Source organism: Hyaena hyaena, unplaced genomic scaffold (genome assembly GCF_003009895.1).
Source record: "Hyaena hyaena isolate Hyena2069 unplaced genomic scaffold, ASM300989v1 scaffold_284, whole genome shotgun sequence".
Classification (NCBI taxonomy): domain Eukaryota; kingdom Metazoa; phylum Chordata; class Mammalia; order Carnivora; family Hyaenidae; genus Hyaena; species Hyaena hyaena.
The window spans coordinates 1,620,716-1,634,858 of NW_024080913.1; the positions used below are offsets into that span (position 1 = coordinate 1,620,716).

The window sequence follows — 14,143 nt, forward strand, 5'->3', positions numbered from 1 at the left end:
AGCTTTTTTCCAACTCCTCCTCTGAGGGGCAGGCAGGGTGATTTTCTTTTACCAACACTGACCTTGGAGTTGAAAGGAAGGAATAGCAAGACTAATGAAGAATGTTTGAAGTACAGCCACGTAACGCTGGACAAAATTTCGGTCAAGCAGCCTCAGGTAGCCTCCAAGCCCCACCTTTATGTAAATCTGAGCTAGAGCAGATGGGCGTGTCCTGGTGCTTCTCGGTAACGCCCACCTTGCTCTTTCGCTCACTCTCATTGGCGAACGGCATCTTAGGGGAGTATCCAACTGGCAGCCCCCGCCCTCCGACGCGCCTATACAAGGACACGGTTCCGCGCGCGCCTGCTTAGTAGGAGCCGGACCGCGGGGCGGGCAGTCGGTTTTCGCGCTGCGACCGCCGCGGGAGTAAGATGAACGGGACGCAGAACTGGTGTACCCTGGTGGGCGTGCACCCGGAGGAGCAGGCCGCGGTAAGAGAGAGCGGCTGCGCCGCCTCCCCCCGTCCGGTATTCTCGGTTTCCAGTTCCGCCCCTCTGGTGCCCCGCGCCGAGGTCGCTGACATCACCTGGGGCTGGCTTCGTGCCGCCGGCTGCTCGCCGCGCTCTTTCTTTTTATCTACCTTCCCGTGGAGGGCAGCGGGGGTCCGGGGCGGGGGGAGGGGGGGTCGCGGGAGGAAGGCTGTTCCGAGACTCGGGACGTACCTGCCCTCTGGGCGGACACTGCGACTCCTGCCGGGGACTCCGCGCGGGTTCCCAGTGCGCGCTGCTCAGGCGTCCTGTGGGCAGTAGATTGGGTCGGGGAGAAATGAGCTCCTGGGATGGGATCTCTGCGCTCTTTGGACTTCGGGTCCCCGACGAGGGGGATTCGGCTTTTCTGTGGGTCCTGGTGCCCGCAGAGGCCCTTCAAAGAACTTACTGGTGCTTTGGGTGGTGAGTGAGAAGACAAAGTGAAGCCTAGGGCTTGGACAGGAGGGTGGGGTCGTATGGCTCCAGGCACGCCGACATTGGCCAGGACCGCCACGTTTCGCTAGGAAGGATTTAGGGCCGTCCGCTTGGGGGTCACCTCTCTGCTGGGGTTTCTCCTTCCCCTTGCTGTTCTCCTGGCTCCCCTCCCCCACCGGCCGATCGGTAGCTTCCTGGGACGGTTTTATTCACGTTGTTTCCGTGTCCAGCGTCCAAGCCCCGGAATGAAGGGGATTCCAGAACCTAGGCTGAGAAGGGAAGGGTAGTGACCCACGCGAGAGCTTCTAGACAGAGTGGGGGTGGGGGACAGAGGGGTATTCTCCAGGGCTAACACACCTGCCCTGCCCCCCTCACTCCCTTGGTTCCCGGTGCCTATTCTTGTCCTCACCCGGGGTGACCATGTGATTTTTCCTCTTCAGAGGCAAAGGAGGGTAACTTGCAGCTGAATGTTTCTAGGCTTTGCTAGGGAACTTGACCCAGAAAGGGTGTGTACTGTTTCACCCATTTTTCCAGCTATTGTGGGGGAGAGCGAAATGGGAGCCCAGGTGATGGGGAGTTTGTGTCCCTCCATTTCCCCTCCCTGCACTGTGTATCTGATTCCCTCCCTCTCCTCCACTCTCAGCCTGTTCCCTGGGGGAGCTAAGGCAGGCACCTGGATTATGGCTCTTCCTCACAAAATAACTACCTAGAATAGTTTTCATCTCAAGTACAGATGATCAGTTTCGTTCACAGCCTCCTCTCCATTTCTGTCCAGTCGATTAGTATTTCCATCACATTGCAGGTCTTGCTACTGCCCCAATCCCTCATTCTCTGTAGTTGGTTACTCCCCAGCCATGGAACTCAGAAGATAGGAAGAAATCCATCTATTTTGTCCACCCCAGGTCCTACTCCATTCTCTTGCTCACTGTTCTTCTGGAAGGGTTGAGGCAGGGCAAAGAGTATGAGGAAAATAAAGGAAAGGCTTCTTTTTGCTTGCTGTGAAGAAGAGATCCAGAAAGGTCTTAAGACCGAAGTATTGGTACTGTTGAGAATGAGTATGACACATTTCTGTCCTTTGATATTTTCTTGCTTGCCTCGAGGGGTAAAAAGAGTCAGGAGGAAAAAAACAGTGAGCAAGGAATTCAGTCAGTTGCCAGCCATGGATTAGTTTGAAGCTGATCAGAGACTTCTAGAACAAGAGGAGACAGAAATTCCCTTTATTCCTTTTTCTCAGGCTGGGCTTGAGAGGTATTTTACTTCAAAGGTATGAATGAGACAAGCATTGCCTGTCTGTTCTTGGAGACATTCCTGAGCTCTTAAGGAGGGGGAGGTGGTAAACAATCAGTCAGGGGACAGGCTTTGTCCAGGGATTCCTCTCCTCTGAGCCAGCCTGAAGACAGAATTGACGGCTCTGGACAGTCACCAGGTAGCTGTAGTATATACTCACACCATCGGGTGAGTGCGCAGTGCATGTGCAAAGTGAGTGAACAAACATATACATGAAGAAGTTTCTCCTTGTGTCAGCAGTGTAGACAATTTAACCTACTGGTGTGTGCTAGTGCGAGTTAGGGCCCTGGGACTCTGTCGGTGTTTCCCTACCAGCCAGGCCATGTGCCTTGGTGTATCACACTTGGACGTGGAAACGCAGCTGATATGCTCTCTGGATTGTTTTCATTGTTGGAGGCAGATGGAACAGGTGCAGTGAGCCAGTGTGTTTTTCAAACTGCAGATCATCACTACTACCAGCGGGTCTGAAATCCACGTAGGAGGTTAGACCCCAGCCTTAGTAAATAGATTCCAATCATATGAAATTGTGGAATAGGCAAAACTGTGGAGACAACAAAAAGAGAAAGATCAGTGGTTGCCAGGAGGTTTGAAGGTGGAAGGGAGATGAATAGACAGAGCACAGAGGGTTTTTTTGGGGCAGCGCAAATACTCTGTGTGATAGAAGTCAGAATCCTTTTGTCCTAACCCACAGAATCTGTACATTATTCACTTACTTGAGTGGGTCCTGAGGGGAACTGTGGATTTGTGGTGATTATGTCGTGTCAGTATAGGTTCATCCTTAGTAAAAAAAACAAACAAACAACAACCCAAAAAACAAAAAACCATTCTGGTGAATGATGTAGATAATTGAGGAAACTCTGCATATGTAGGGGCAGGGGGCATATGAAAAATTTCTGTACGTTCCGGTTGATTTTGTTATAAATCTAAAAATTCTCTAAACAAAATAAAGTCTTAAAAAATAGAATTAGCGCTATCAGAGTGTTACAGTGGACATTTTTGGCAAAAGTTTTGTTTTAGTTATATGTATGTATACACATTATATGTATGTGTGTCTGCTTATTAAATCTTAAGGTAAAATTTGTTTTAGGTCAGAGAAACTAGCAAGCCACTGTAGTAAAGTTATACTGGCAGATAGAAGCACAAACAGACCTCAAACATTTTTATTAGACATTCCCAGTAAGTTCCTTTGGTTATAAGCAACAGAGACTGTTCATCTAACTTAAGCAGAAGAGGAATTTATTAGAAGGAAATGGGCACCTCACAGAATTTAAAGGAAAGCTTAAAAAGTGTGAACTGGGGCACCTGGGTGGCTCAGTGGGTTAACTGTCCGACTTTGGCTCAGGTCATGATCTGACTGTTTGTGAGTTCGAGCCCCGTGTCTGGCTCTGTGCTGACAGCTCGGAGCTTGGAGCCTGCTTCGGATTCTGTGTCTCCCTCTCTCTCTCTGACCCTCCCCTGCTCACGTGCTCTCTCTCTCTCTCTCTCTCTCTCTCTCTCTCTCTCACACACACACACACACACAAATAAATAAACATTAAAAAAGTGCACACCAAGGGTGCCCACATTGGCAGCACACATACTAAAATTGGAACAGTACGGAAAAGATTGGCATGGCCCTTGTGCAAGTGTGATGTGCAGATTCATGAAGCACTCCCTATTGTCCGGCAGTATTATAGTGGCATTGGATGGTGACACATGGTAGCCACGCTTGTGGTGAGCACAGCATAACTACGGAGTTGTCAAATCACTATGTTGTACGCCTGAAACTAATTTAACATTGTGTGTTGACTATACTTCAGTTAAAAAAAAAAGTGTGAACCTGCATCTGGATCCGTATAAGTGGAAGGAACTAATGGAGAGTTTCTACATGTGGGTGAATTGGTTCCAGGTCTTCCAAGGAGAGGGTGTCATTGGCCCCTCACCCACCGTGGCAAGGGCTTTGTGGAGGTCCTTGATTGGCAGGCCCCCCAGAATACCCAGGAAAGGAGAGAGATTCCCCCAAAGCAAAACCCAAGCGCTGTTACCGGTGGAGGAGAATGGAAGCTGTGTGGCAGAAGCAGCAGCTGTTCCCCACATTAGACTTCTGTTCAGACGATCTCTGTTTCTTTCCTTTTCAATCACTTTGCAATCAAAGGAGTATATGTTCATGATTTCTAAAAGATCTAATAATATCAAAAGGCTTTTTAAAAGAAAATAGCAGGCAGTTTCCTACCCCAAGCCCTGCCCCATGGAAGTAGCCACTTTCAACACTCAGCTCTTTTGTTGGTGTTTACCCCCATTTCTAAATAATACGCTTATAGTGATATTTCTTGATTTGTCAGTTTTAGACATGTGTTGACTTCCTGCTGTAGGAATTATAGAAAAGTTTACACTCCCACTCCTTACCCATTCTCTTTCCCTTCTCCTATTTGGCGGAACTATGATTTCTGTTAATACCATGGTGGTTAAGAGCCTGGTCCTGGGAATCTGACCCTAGAGTGGGCTGGAGTCAGGGCTTTGATGTTTGTTTTGCCCAAGATCACTTTGGTAAATTACTTAATCTCTTGCATCTTAGTTTCTTCATCTGTAAAATGGGGATAATAATTTCACCCTCTTCATAAGGTTGTTATAAGGGTTAAATAAGAATGCGTGTGAAACATTAAGCACAATGCCCAGCACATGGTAAGTGCTCAGATGTTGGCTGTCGTTTTCTACTGGTTCTACTTACTGGCTTAGATGAGACTGTATTAGCCTCTCATGAGACCCCCGCCCAAGGGATGGAGGAAGAGTCTGAGAACTCTCTGGTCTGGTCAAGGTTTGCTCCTTCTCATTGTGTTAATATTTATTCTTATCTGTTCCTTTCCCCTTTGTTGTACCAGTGGAGGGTCTGAAGGATGAGAAGGGGCCTGTCGGGGCCCAGAGTAATCTTTGCTAGTACCAACCAACTCAGCCAGGATGGGTCGTAGACGAGTGGTGGTCAGCTCAAAGGCATCCCGCTCTAGGCCCCTTTCCTCTTCCTCCTCTTTCTGACTCATGGCTTGGACAGCTGGTGTCCCGTGATGCTCTGGGCCCTTTGGAAGGATGATTCCCTTTAAGTGATCTATCAGTGTTCCCCTTCCTTAGAATATTTGCATTTTTTTCATCTTCTCTAATTATTTGTCTTGGTCAGTCTTGGCCAAAGTTTCTCTTAACACCTGGGTGGATTTGGAATTTTTTCATCAGCTGCAGTCTGAACCTTGTCTTTACCCTGAATTAGGTGTTATTCCTTTAGGATCTCAGAAGCTGTGTTAGTTTAATACCACAGTCTTTCCTCAGCTCCATTCCTTTAAAAAAATTTTTTTTGTTTTTTTTTTTAACTAAAGTTGTGATTTATTGAAGGCTTGCTATGGGCCTAATTTTTCTGTAACCACTTTAAGTAGGTATAATTCATGGACTGCACACATAACCTATTTAAAATGTATAATTCAGTGGCTTTTCATGTATTTGCTGAGTTATACAGTCATCAACACAGTGAAGTTTGGAACATTTTCTTTACCGATAAAGAAATCCTCACCCATTAGCAGTGAGTCTCCGTTTTCTCCCAACCCCCTCAGCCCCAGTCTACTTTCTGTGTCCAAGATTTCCTGTTCCAGGTATTTTGTGTACATGTGATCGTATAATGTGTGTGCTCCTTTGTGACCGGCTTCTTTCAATTAGTACGATGTTTTTATGGTTGATAAGTGTTGTAACATGAATCAGTACTTTGTTCCTTTTTGTAGCTGAATAATATTCCTTTGTATGGATAGATTATCACATATGTTCGTCATGGATAAGTGTTGGTGGACATTGGGTTGTTTCTACTTTCCGTCTAGTATGACTGATGCTGTTATGAACATTTACTTACAAGTGTTTGTGTGGACAGATATTTTAATTTCTTTTGAAGAGACGTACCTAGGAGTGGAATTGCTGGGTCAGAATCTTTGCATTTTGAGGGGCACCTGGGTGGCTCAGTGGGTTAAGCATCCGACATCGGCCAGGTCATGATCTCGTGGTATATGGGTCAAGCCCCACGTCAGGCTCTGTGCTGACACCTCAGAGCCTGGAGCCTGCTTTGGATTCTGTGTCTCCCTCTCTCTCTCTCTCTTTGCCCTCCCCCCCAAGAATGAATAAACATTAAAAAATTATTTAAAAAGAAAGAATGTTTGCATTTTGAAAGAGGATTCTACTGGAGTCACTGATGCTCACTCCAGAGGAATGAACAAATGCTAACATGGTGAAAGCTGGCTCCGTGACACCAGGGTGGGGAAGAAACTCCTGGGCAGAGGAACCTTTCAAGTTTGGTGACTGACTGTTGCTTCTACTGCTGACACCCGCCCCGAGCTCAGCCCATAAATTCCTCTTCACACCATTCCATCTCCCCACTTCATCGCCCCATCCTTACTCTCCGGAGCACTGTAGCTCACGTCTCCAGCCCTGCCAGGAATCTGGGGAATCCGGAGCTCTGCCAGCGGATGGCGCTCAGAGGCTCACCCAGGCACCTGGCATTTAGTGCCCGCATCTGCCCATACTTTTGTGGGGTGGGAGGTGGGGTGTTCACTGGATGGTTTCGGTGCCCGACACATGTGCTCAGACACTGTCAGCCCAGCTTCCCCGCCTGCTGGTAATTATGGCACATGCCTCTTTGGGTCACCGTGCAGAGTCTTGTGAAATACCCGTGTCTCTGAGGGGTGGGGAAGCTTAGTTAGGGGAGTAGGTATGTGCCAGGGAGGCTGGTGGCCTAGATTTAAGCCTGGCCAGCCAGGGCAGGAAGAGGAGAAGAAACTACGGGCTGTGATGGGGACGGGCAGATGAGGGAAGAGAAAGGAAATGGTCTCCTGGAGTCTGGGGGCACAAAAGCAAAAAAATGACAAAATGAAAAGGGAGGGGAGGGGGCGCAGAGGAACTGCCCCTTCATTCCAGGCTGGCCGAGCGCCTCGCCATTTCCTGGAAGGAGGAAAAGGCTGTCTCCTTCAGAGCTGAGCATTCAGGAGCCCACCTCCTTCCTGCACACCCTCGTATGCCCCATGGTGCCCTGTGCCAGGCCTCCAGGTGACGAGAAGGGCCGCCCTGGTTCAGGCACCACCCTCAACCCTTGTTCTGGGTTCACCTCTCAAGCGCCCGGTCAGCCCTCTGCACATACCCGTTCAGCCCATGCCTCGGGCGGGTGGCCAGACAAAGGACAGACACCCGTTTTGCTGGCTGATCTGTGGGGAGGCGCGGCAATAATTCTTTGTGTCCCCCTCCACGGAAGGCCGGCCCTGGGCTTGTGAGCCCTGAAGGAGGCAGGACCAAGGCCGCCCAGAGCCTCGGAGCAGAGTGGCCTGGGAGTCTCAGCCAAGAGAGGGGAGGCCCCAGCCACCCCATCTGGCCCCCTTCGGCATTTCGGGTCTTCCCTTGTCCTGGCCTCTTGGGAGCCCGTGTTTCAAGCAGCTGGCTGTTCCCATTTCTCAGAGGGGCAGCCTGAGGTGACGGCTGCAGCACTGGAGAGACCACGTCCGCGTCAGGTAGCAGAGGGGGCTGGACTGAAGGGCAGAGGGATGGAGGAGTGGGTTATGGAGTGAAGGGGGACTGAGGATGCTGGTCTCCAGCTCAGGGACCATCTGCACTGCGCTCACTTTCTCCTAGAAAGACCGTGACCCTCGCTCGGAGGCATCCAAGCAGCCTGGGGCATGGGAGCAGGGAGATGTACTTTCCCTTCCATCCGCACATCTGTCCCCTTTCCACGTGAGCCAGGACTGTGAGAGCCTCTGGGGCCTCCCTCTCTATCTCCCTATCATTCCTCTGCTGCATCTTGATCTCGAAGCCCCCAGCTCTGTGTTGATCCCCTCCCTGAGCGCGCCACGGAGGAGTGACTCAGCAGGAGATTTGTTTGAACAGAGGCAGAGGCTGCCTGTAATTTGGAGGTGGCCGGGCTTCTCCCCAAGGATGTTTATGAGGTTCAAGGCTGCTTCCCTTGTGATTAGCTGTTTCTTTTTCCCTAGAGAAGAAAGCTCTCCCTCCTATCAGGACTTTCAGGGAGCCCCCAGTGGGAGTGCCCTGCTGCACATTTGGGGGTGCTCCCTGTGCCCCCTGGAGTCTGCCCACAGCCTGAGATCACCCCAGCTCCAGAGAACGACCAGCTGCGCCAAGCAGAGAAAGGCCCAGCTTTCCTCCTTGCCTCCAAGCCGGGGTTGTGGGTTGAGGTTCATGGCCTAGCAGACTGGATTCTCTGGTTCTGGAGCCTGAGGTGCCAGAGAGAAATCTAGATCTGTTCACAGGCTGCATTTAGACAGCTGGGCTCCCCCCACTCTCCTCCCCGTCGTCTTCCCAGGGCTCCTTGGGAAAGGAGCGCTGTCTCACTTCTGTGAAGTGATTTATAGTTTGGAAAGCACTTTCGCACTATCTTACCTATCTACCTACCCTGCCTTAATCGTAGGCAGGGTAGGTATTATCACTCCCATTATGCAGATAGAAAACTGAGGCCCTGAGAGAGAGAGTGATTTGCTCAAGGATTAATAGGTGTCAGTTGGACTCAGGCCCCGTGTCCAACTCCAAGTTTAGCATTTTTTTCTTGCCTTCTCTTTATTTATATATTAGATTGGTGCTGGTCAAATACATTTTTGTTTTTAAAGTTTAAAACACTGTGGGAGTATGGACTTAAGGTCCCTTTACTCCTCTGTCCTTCTCTTGTTTAATGTGTGTAAATTCAGTGCGTTTCCCATGTACTTGTGTTCTAGAATGCCCTGTGGCCTGGTGGCTGGGGGCAAGGGGTCCAGAGCCATAGGGCCTGGGTTTGGATCCTGGCTCTGTCCCTTCCTAAGCAGATGGCCTTGGGCAAGATACCTAATGTCTGTGCTTCAGTTTTCTCGTCTATAAAAGAAGAATGTTGATAATAATATTTACCATATAGTTTTATAGTACACGTTACGTGAGTTAATATATATAAGCACTTAGAACACAGCCCAGTAGGGCTCAGTACATAGTAATTGCCATATATAGGAATTGCTAGTCACTATGAACATACATATTATGTAGTTAAATAAATAAGAAGTCATTTTTTTATGAATTGGTGACTTGTTTTTTTTTCTGTGTCATCTTGAAGATTATTTTCTGTCAGTTCATAGAAGTTGATTTATCAGCAGTGTAGTATTCCGTAGTATAGGTGATAGCCATACTTTATTCACTCACTCACCTACTAGAGGATAGTTACACTGTTTGCAGTTTGTCACGATTTGTAAACAGTATCATAGTCAACAGGTTTACACATATATCTTGGGACAAATGTGCATAGATTTTCATAGAGCATATTCGTGTTTTTTTTTTTTAATGTTTATGTATTGATTTGGGGAGAGAGAATGAGCGGGGGAAGGGCAGAAAGAGAAGAGGGAGAGAATCTCAAGCAGGCTCTGTGATGTCAATGAGGGAACCCAGGATTTGACCCCATGAACTGTGAGATCGTGACCTGAGCCAAAATCAAGAGTCAGACAGACACTCAACCAAGTGAGCCACCCAGATGTCCCTCACAGAGCATATTCCTAAAAGTGGAATTACTGGGTCAAAGTGTTTGTAAAATATACAAACACTTTTTATTAATATTGCCAAATTAACTTCCAAAAATACTTGTATAAACTTACACTCTCTCTGTCAATATATGAGATTACTCTTTTTCCCTGCACCCTCACCAATCCTGGATATTATCAAGATCTTTAATATTTGCCAATCTAGGGCACCTGGGTGGCTCAGTCGATTAAGCGTCCGACGATCTTACAGTTCAAGGGTTTGAGCCCCGCATTGAGCTCTGTGCTGACAGCCAGCTCAGAGCCTGGAGCCTGCTTCGGATTCTGTGTCTCCCTCTCTCTCTGACCCTCCCTTGCTCATACTGTCTTTCTCTCTCTTTCAGAAATAAATAAAATCTTAAAAAAATATATTTGCCAATCTATTGGTCTAAATATGATATTTCTGCAGGATTTACACGAAGAAAAGTACATTGCTTTACTGAAAAGCAAGAAAGAAGGCTTGTACATATGGAAAGTTTTGAAGCATAGCAATAAAATAGATAGCTGTGTATTGAGCACTCACTTTAAGAAATAGAACATTGCCGATCTTTTTGAAACCTCTGGGATCCCTCCTGGTTCATAACCCTCTGCTTCCTCCACGGAAGTGATCACTGTCTTGAATTTTGTGTTTATTTCCTTGCTTTTTGTTATACTTTTCCTACATGCACAAGTGACATAGTGCTTGGCCTGGCATGTTTTGAACTTTATAATCATGGTATTATTTATGTTCTATAGTTTATTTTTTAAGTTTATTATTTATTTATTTATTGAGAGAGAGAGAAAGCGTGAGCAGGCGAGGGGCAGAGAGAGAGGGAGACCAAATCCCAAGTAGGCTCCACGCTGTCAACACAGAGCGCCTCACAGGGCTCAGTCTCATCAACCATGAGATCATGGCCTGAGGCGAAATCAAGAATCAGTTGTTTAACCACCTGAGCCACCCAGGCACCTCTTAAGTTTATTTATTTATTTAAGTCATCTCTACACCCAGCGTAGAGCTTGAACTCACGACTCTGAGATCAAGACTCATACGCTCCCCCAACTGAGCCAGTCAGGTGCTTCTTCTTTGGCGTAATTTTAAAACTTACCATTAATGTGGAGATTCATGCATCATTCATTCATGTCAATACATGAAGCCGTATGAACACTAGTTGATTGTACTCAATATGCCAGAGTTTATTCATCCATTTTCTTATCAGTGGCCCATCTGAGCTGTTGTCAGTGGTTAGCCATTACGAACAATGCTGGTATGAACATACATCTGCATGTCTCCTCTTACACTTAAATATGTAAGTTTAATGAAGTTCGCTCCAAATGATAACTCATTGTCTTAACTTGCATTTCCCTGATTACTGGTGAGGTTGAGCATCTTCCCTATATTTTTAATTTTTACATTAAAAATTTTTTTTGAATAATAGATTTTATTTAACCCAGTATATGCAAAGGTTAGCCTTCCAACAAGTGATCAGCATAAAAATAAATTACTTGAGTTTTTGTACTGCGTCTTTGTACAGACCATCTTTATTTGGACTGGCTGCATTTTTTAGTGTTTATTTATTTATTTTGAGGTGAGGGGAGAGTCCCTCTGTGCTATTGGCACAGAGCCTGATGGGCTCATACTCACAAATCATGACCTGAGCTGAAATCGAGACTGGGATGCTTAGCTGACTGAGCCACCCAGGCACCCCTCAGTGTGTATTTTTTGAGAACCCACTCTAAGCCAGGCACTGTGGTTAATAAGCTCGTCATGTCTTCAAGGAGCTTATGATTTTACTGAGGAAGTTGCATAAAGAAGTAGTCATAAAGAAACGAGGTCAGTGTTACAGTGTTGTAGTGGGTACAGGGGAAAGCTTTGACCCAGGAGCGCTGGGGTAAGACGCTAGGATGCCCAAGCTGGGAATTCTCCAAGGAGGGAAAGGGAGGGCAAGGGACACGAAAAGAGAAAGCCATGGGTCCATTTGTGAGGAGGTGAAACATATATTACATGAAGACACGTCAAAGAAAGAGGTGTAGATTTGGATGCCTTCCTACAGCTAGATCAGGAATCTTTGGGATAGTTACAGTGTAGGGCACAGGGCAGGCAGTGGTAGGAGTCCAGGCATTAGGTGGCATAGATAATGACGGGGGCTTTCATACTGTGAGGAGTTTAAATTTTTTTTTTTAAAGATTCTACTTAACGATGACGTATGTACAGAAAAGTACATGGGTCATAGATGTACAGTAATTTCACTGGACACATTCCTCTACCCAGCATCCAGATCAAGAAACAAATCATTACCAGCACTACCAGCACTGCAGAAGCTCCTGCTTCTAGTCATTTTCCCCTTCTGGTTATTACCTACCCCCATCCTTTGGGGGTAACCATGTTGTGACTTCTAAGGCATATTTTGTTTTGATACTTTTTATATAAGTGGGATCATTTAGTATACTTTTGTGTTGAAATTCTTTTGCTTAACATTTCTGTGATATTTATCCATGTTGCATGTACAGTTATTCATTCTTTTTCATGGCTGGATACTGTTCCTTTGTGTGACTATATTGCAGTTAATTTATCCATTCAACTCTTTTAAAAAAATATATGTGGTTTTAGGGGTGCCTGGCCAGCTTCATCAGAAGAGCATGTGACTCTTGATCTCAGGGTTGTGAGTTCGAGCCCCACTTTGGGTGTAGAGATTACTTTAAAATCTTTAGGGGCGCCTGGGTAGCTCAGTTGATTAAGCATCTGACTCTTGATTTTTGCTCAGGTCATGATTCCAGGGTTGTGGGATCAAGCTCTGCCTTGGGCTCTGTGCTGAGCATGGAGCCTGCTTGAGGTTCTCTCTCCCTTTCTCTCTGCCTCTCACCTACTCGCATGTGTGCTCTCGTTCTCAAAAAAAAAAAGAAAAAAAAGAAAAAGAAAGAAAAAGAAAATCTTAAAACTAAAATGTGGTGTTTTTTTTTTTTAAATTTTTTTAATGTTTTATTTATTTCTAGGAGAGAGAGAGAGAGAGAACGTGAGCAGGGGAGGGTCAGAGAGAGAGGGAGTCACAGACTGAAACGGGCTCCAGGCTCTGAGCTGGCAGGCAGCACAGAGCCCGACGCAGGGCTCAAACCCACGAACCGCGAGATCATGACCTAAGCGAAAGTCAGACGCTTAACCGACTAAGCCACCCAGGCGCCCCTAAAATGTGGTTTTATATATGTATGTATGTATGTAATCTCTATACCTTCATGGGGCTCAGACTCACCACCCTGAGATAAAGAGCTGCATGCCCTGGGGTGCCTGAGTGTCTTATTCTTGATTTCAGCTCAGGTCATGATCTCTACGGTGAGATCGGAACCCTGCCCCCTACCCCCCACTGTGAAGCCCTCTGTATGTCAGCGTCTGTGCTAAGCCTGGACCCTGTTTAAGATTCTCTCTCCCACTTGGCCCCTCCCCTGCTCCCTTTCTCTCATGCGCCTGCTCTCAAAAAAAAAAAAAAAAAAGTTGCGTGCCCTACCTACTGAGCTAGGTGCCCCCATCCATTCTATTCTTGAACATTTGGATGATTGGCCTATTATGAAAAATGCTACTGTGAACATTCTAGCATCATTTTTTTACGAGGAGAATTTTTGGGGGGCATGGCGGGGGAAACATAGGTATGCATTTCTGTTGGGTAGATAACTAAGAAGTATAGGGTTTGCAAATGTTCATCTTTGGTAGATATTTACAAAGACATTATGGTAATGAGCAGTCCTGCCATCAGTGTATAAGAGTTCTGTTCCCTGCCCACAGTGTTTTTTATTTTCATTTGTAGTCATTCTGATGTGTATTTTGTAGTATTGCCTCGTGATTTTAATTTCTAGTTCTTTGTCGATGATGACTGGTGAGACTGAACCCTTTTCATATGTTTATTAACCTTTGGGACATCCTCTTACCCTGTGTCTATTGAATTTTTTTGTCCATTTCTCTGTTGGGCACCAGCTTTCTCTTCCTTTCTTTACCTCCTTGCTCTTTCTCTTTCTCTTTTAAATATACTTTTGGGGCACCTGTGTGGCTCAGTTGATTAAGCAACTAACTCTTGATCTTGATTTTGATCAACTAACTTTGATCAGGTCATGATCACACAGTCTGTGAGTTCAAGCCCCACATCAGGCTCTGCGCTATGACAGTGTGCTTGGAATTCATTCTCTCTCTCTCTCTCCACCCCCCTTCCTCCCTGCCCCTCCTGTGCTCAGTCACACACACATACACTCTCTTTCTCTCTCTCTCTGTGTCTCAAAATAAATAAACTTTAAAAATATATATCCTTTTTATTTTGGAATAAGTTTAGATTTACAGGAAAGTTGCAAAGATATTACAGAGAATTCTCATATAGTCTTCAGGCAGTTTCCCCCAATGTTAACATCTTACATAACCATGGTACA

General features: G+C 46.5%; 1 protein-coding gene and 1 non-coding gene across 4 annotated transcripts in view; both read left to right on the forward strand.

The window, feature by feature from the left end:
* Positions 1 to 311: 311 nt before the first annotated feature.
* Positions 312 to 14,143, forward strand: part of TUFT1 (tuftelin 1) — a 40,027-nt gene continuing 26,195 nt past the window's right edge. For 2 of the 3 annotated variants that reach the window (XM_039246250.1, XM_039246252.1), the window contains exon 1: positions 312 to 470. In XM_039246250.1, the coding sequence (XP_039102181.1) occupies positions 411 to 470 (60 nt within the window). In that variant the 5' untranslated portion in view covers positions 312 to 410. The remainder of the gene's footprint in view (positions 471 to 14,143) is intronic. The other variant, XM_039246251.1, reaches the window with a different exon arrangement.
* Positions 3,784 to 3,890, forward strand: LOC120241310. The gene has a single exon (XR_005530869.1). It is a non-coding gene; the product is annotated as a U6 spliceosomal RNA (small nuclear RNA).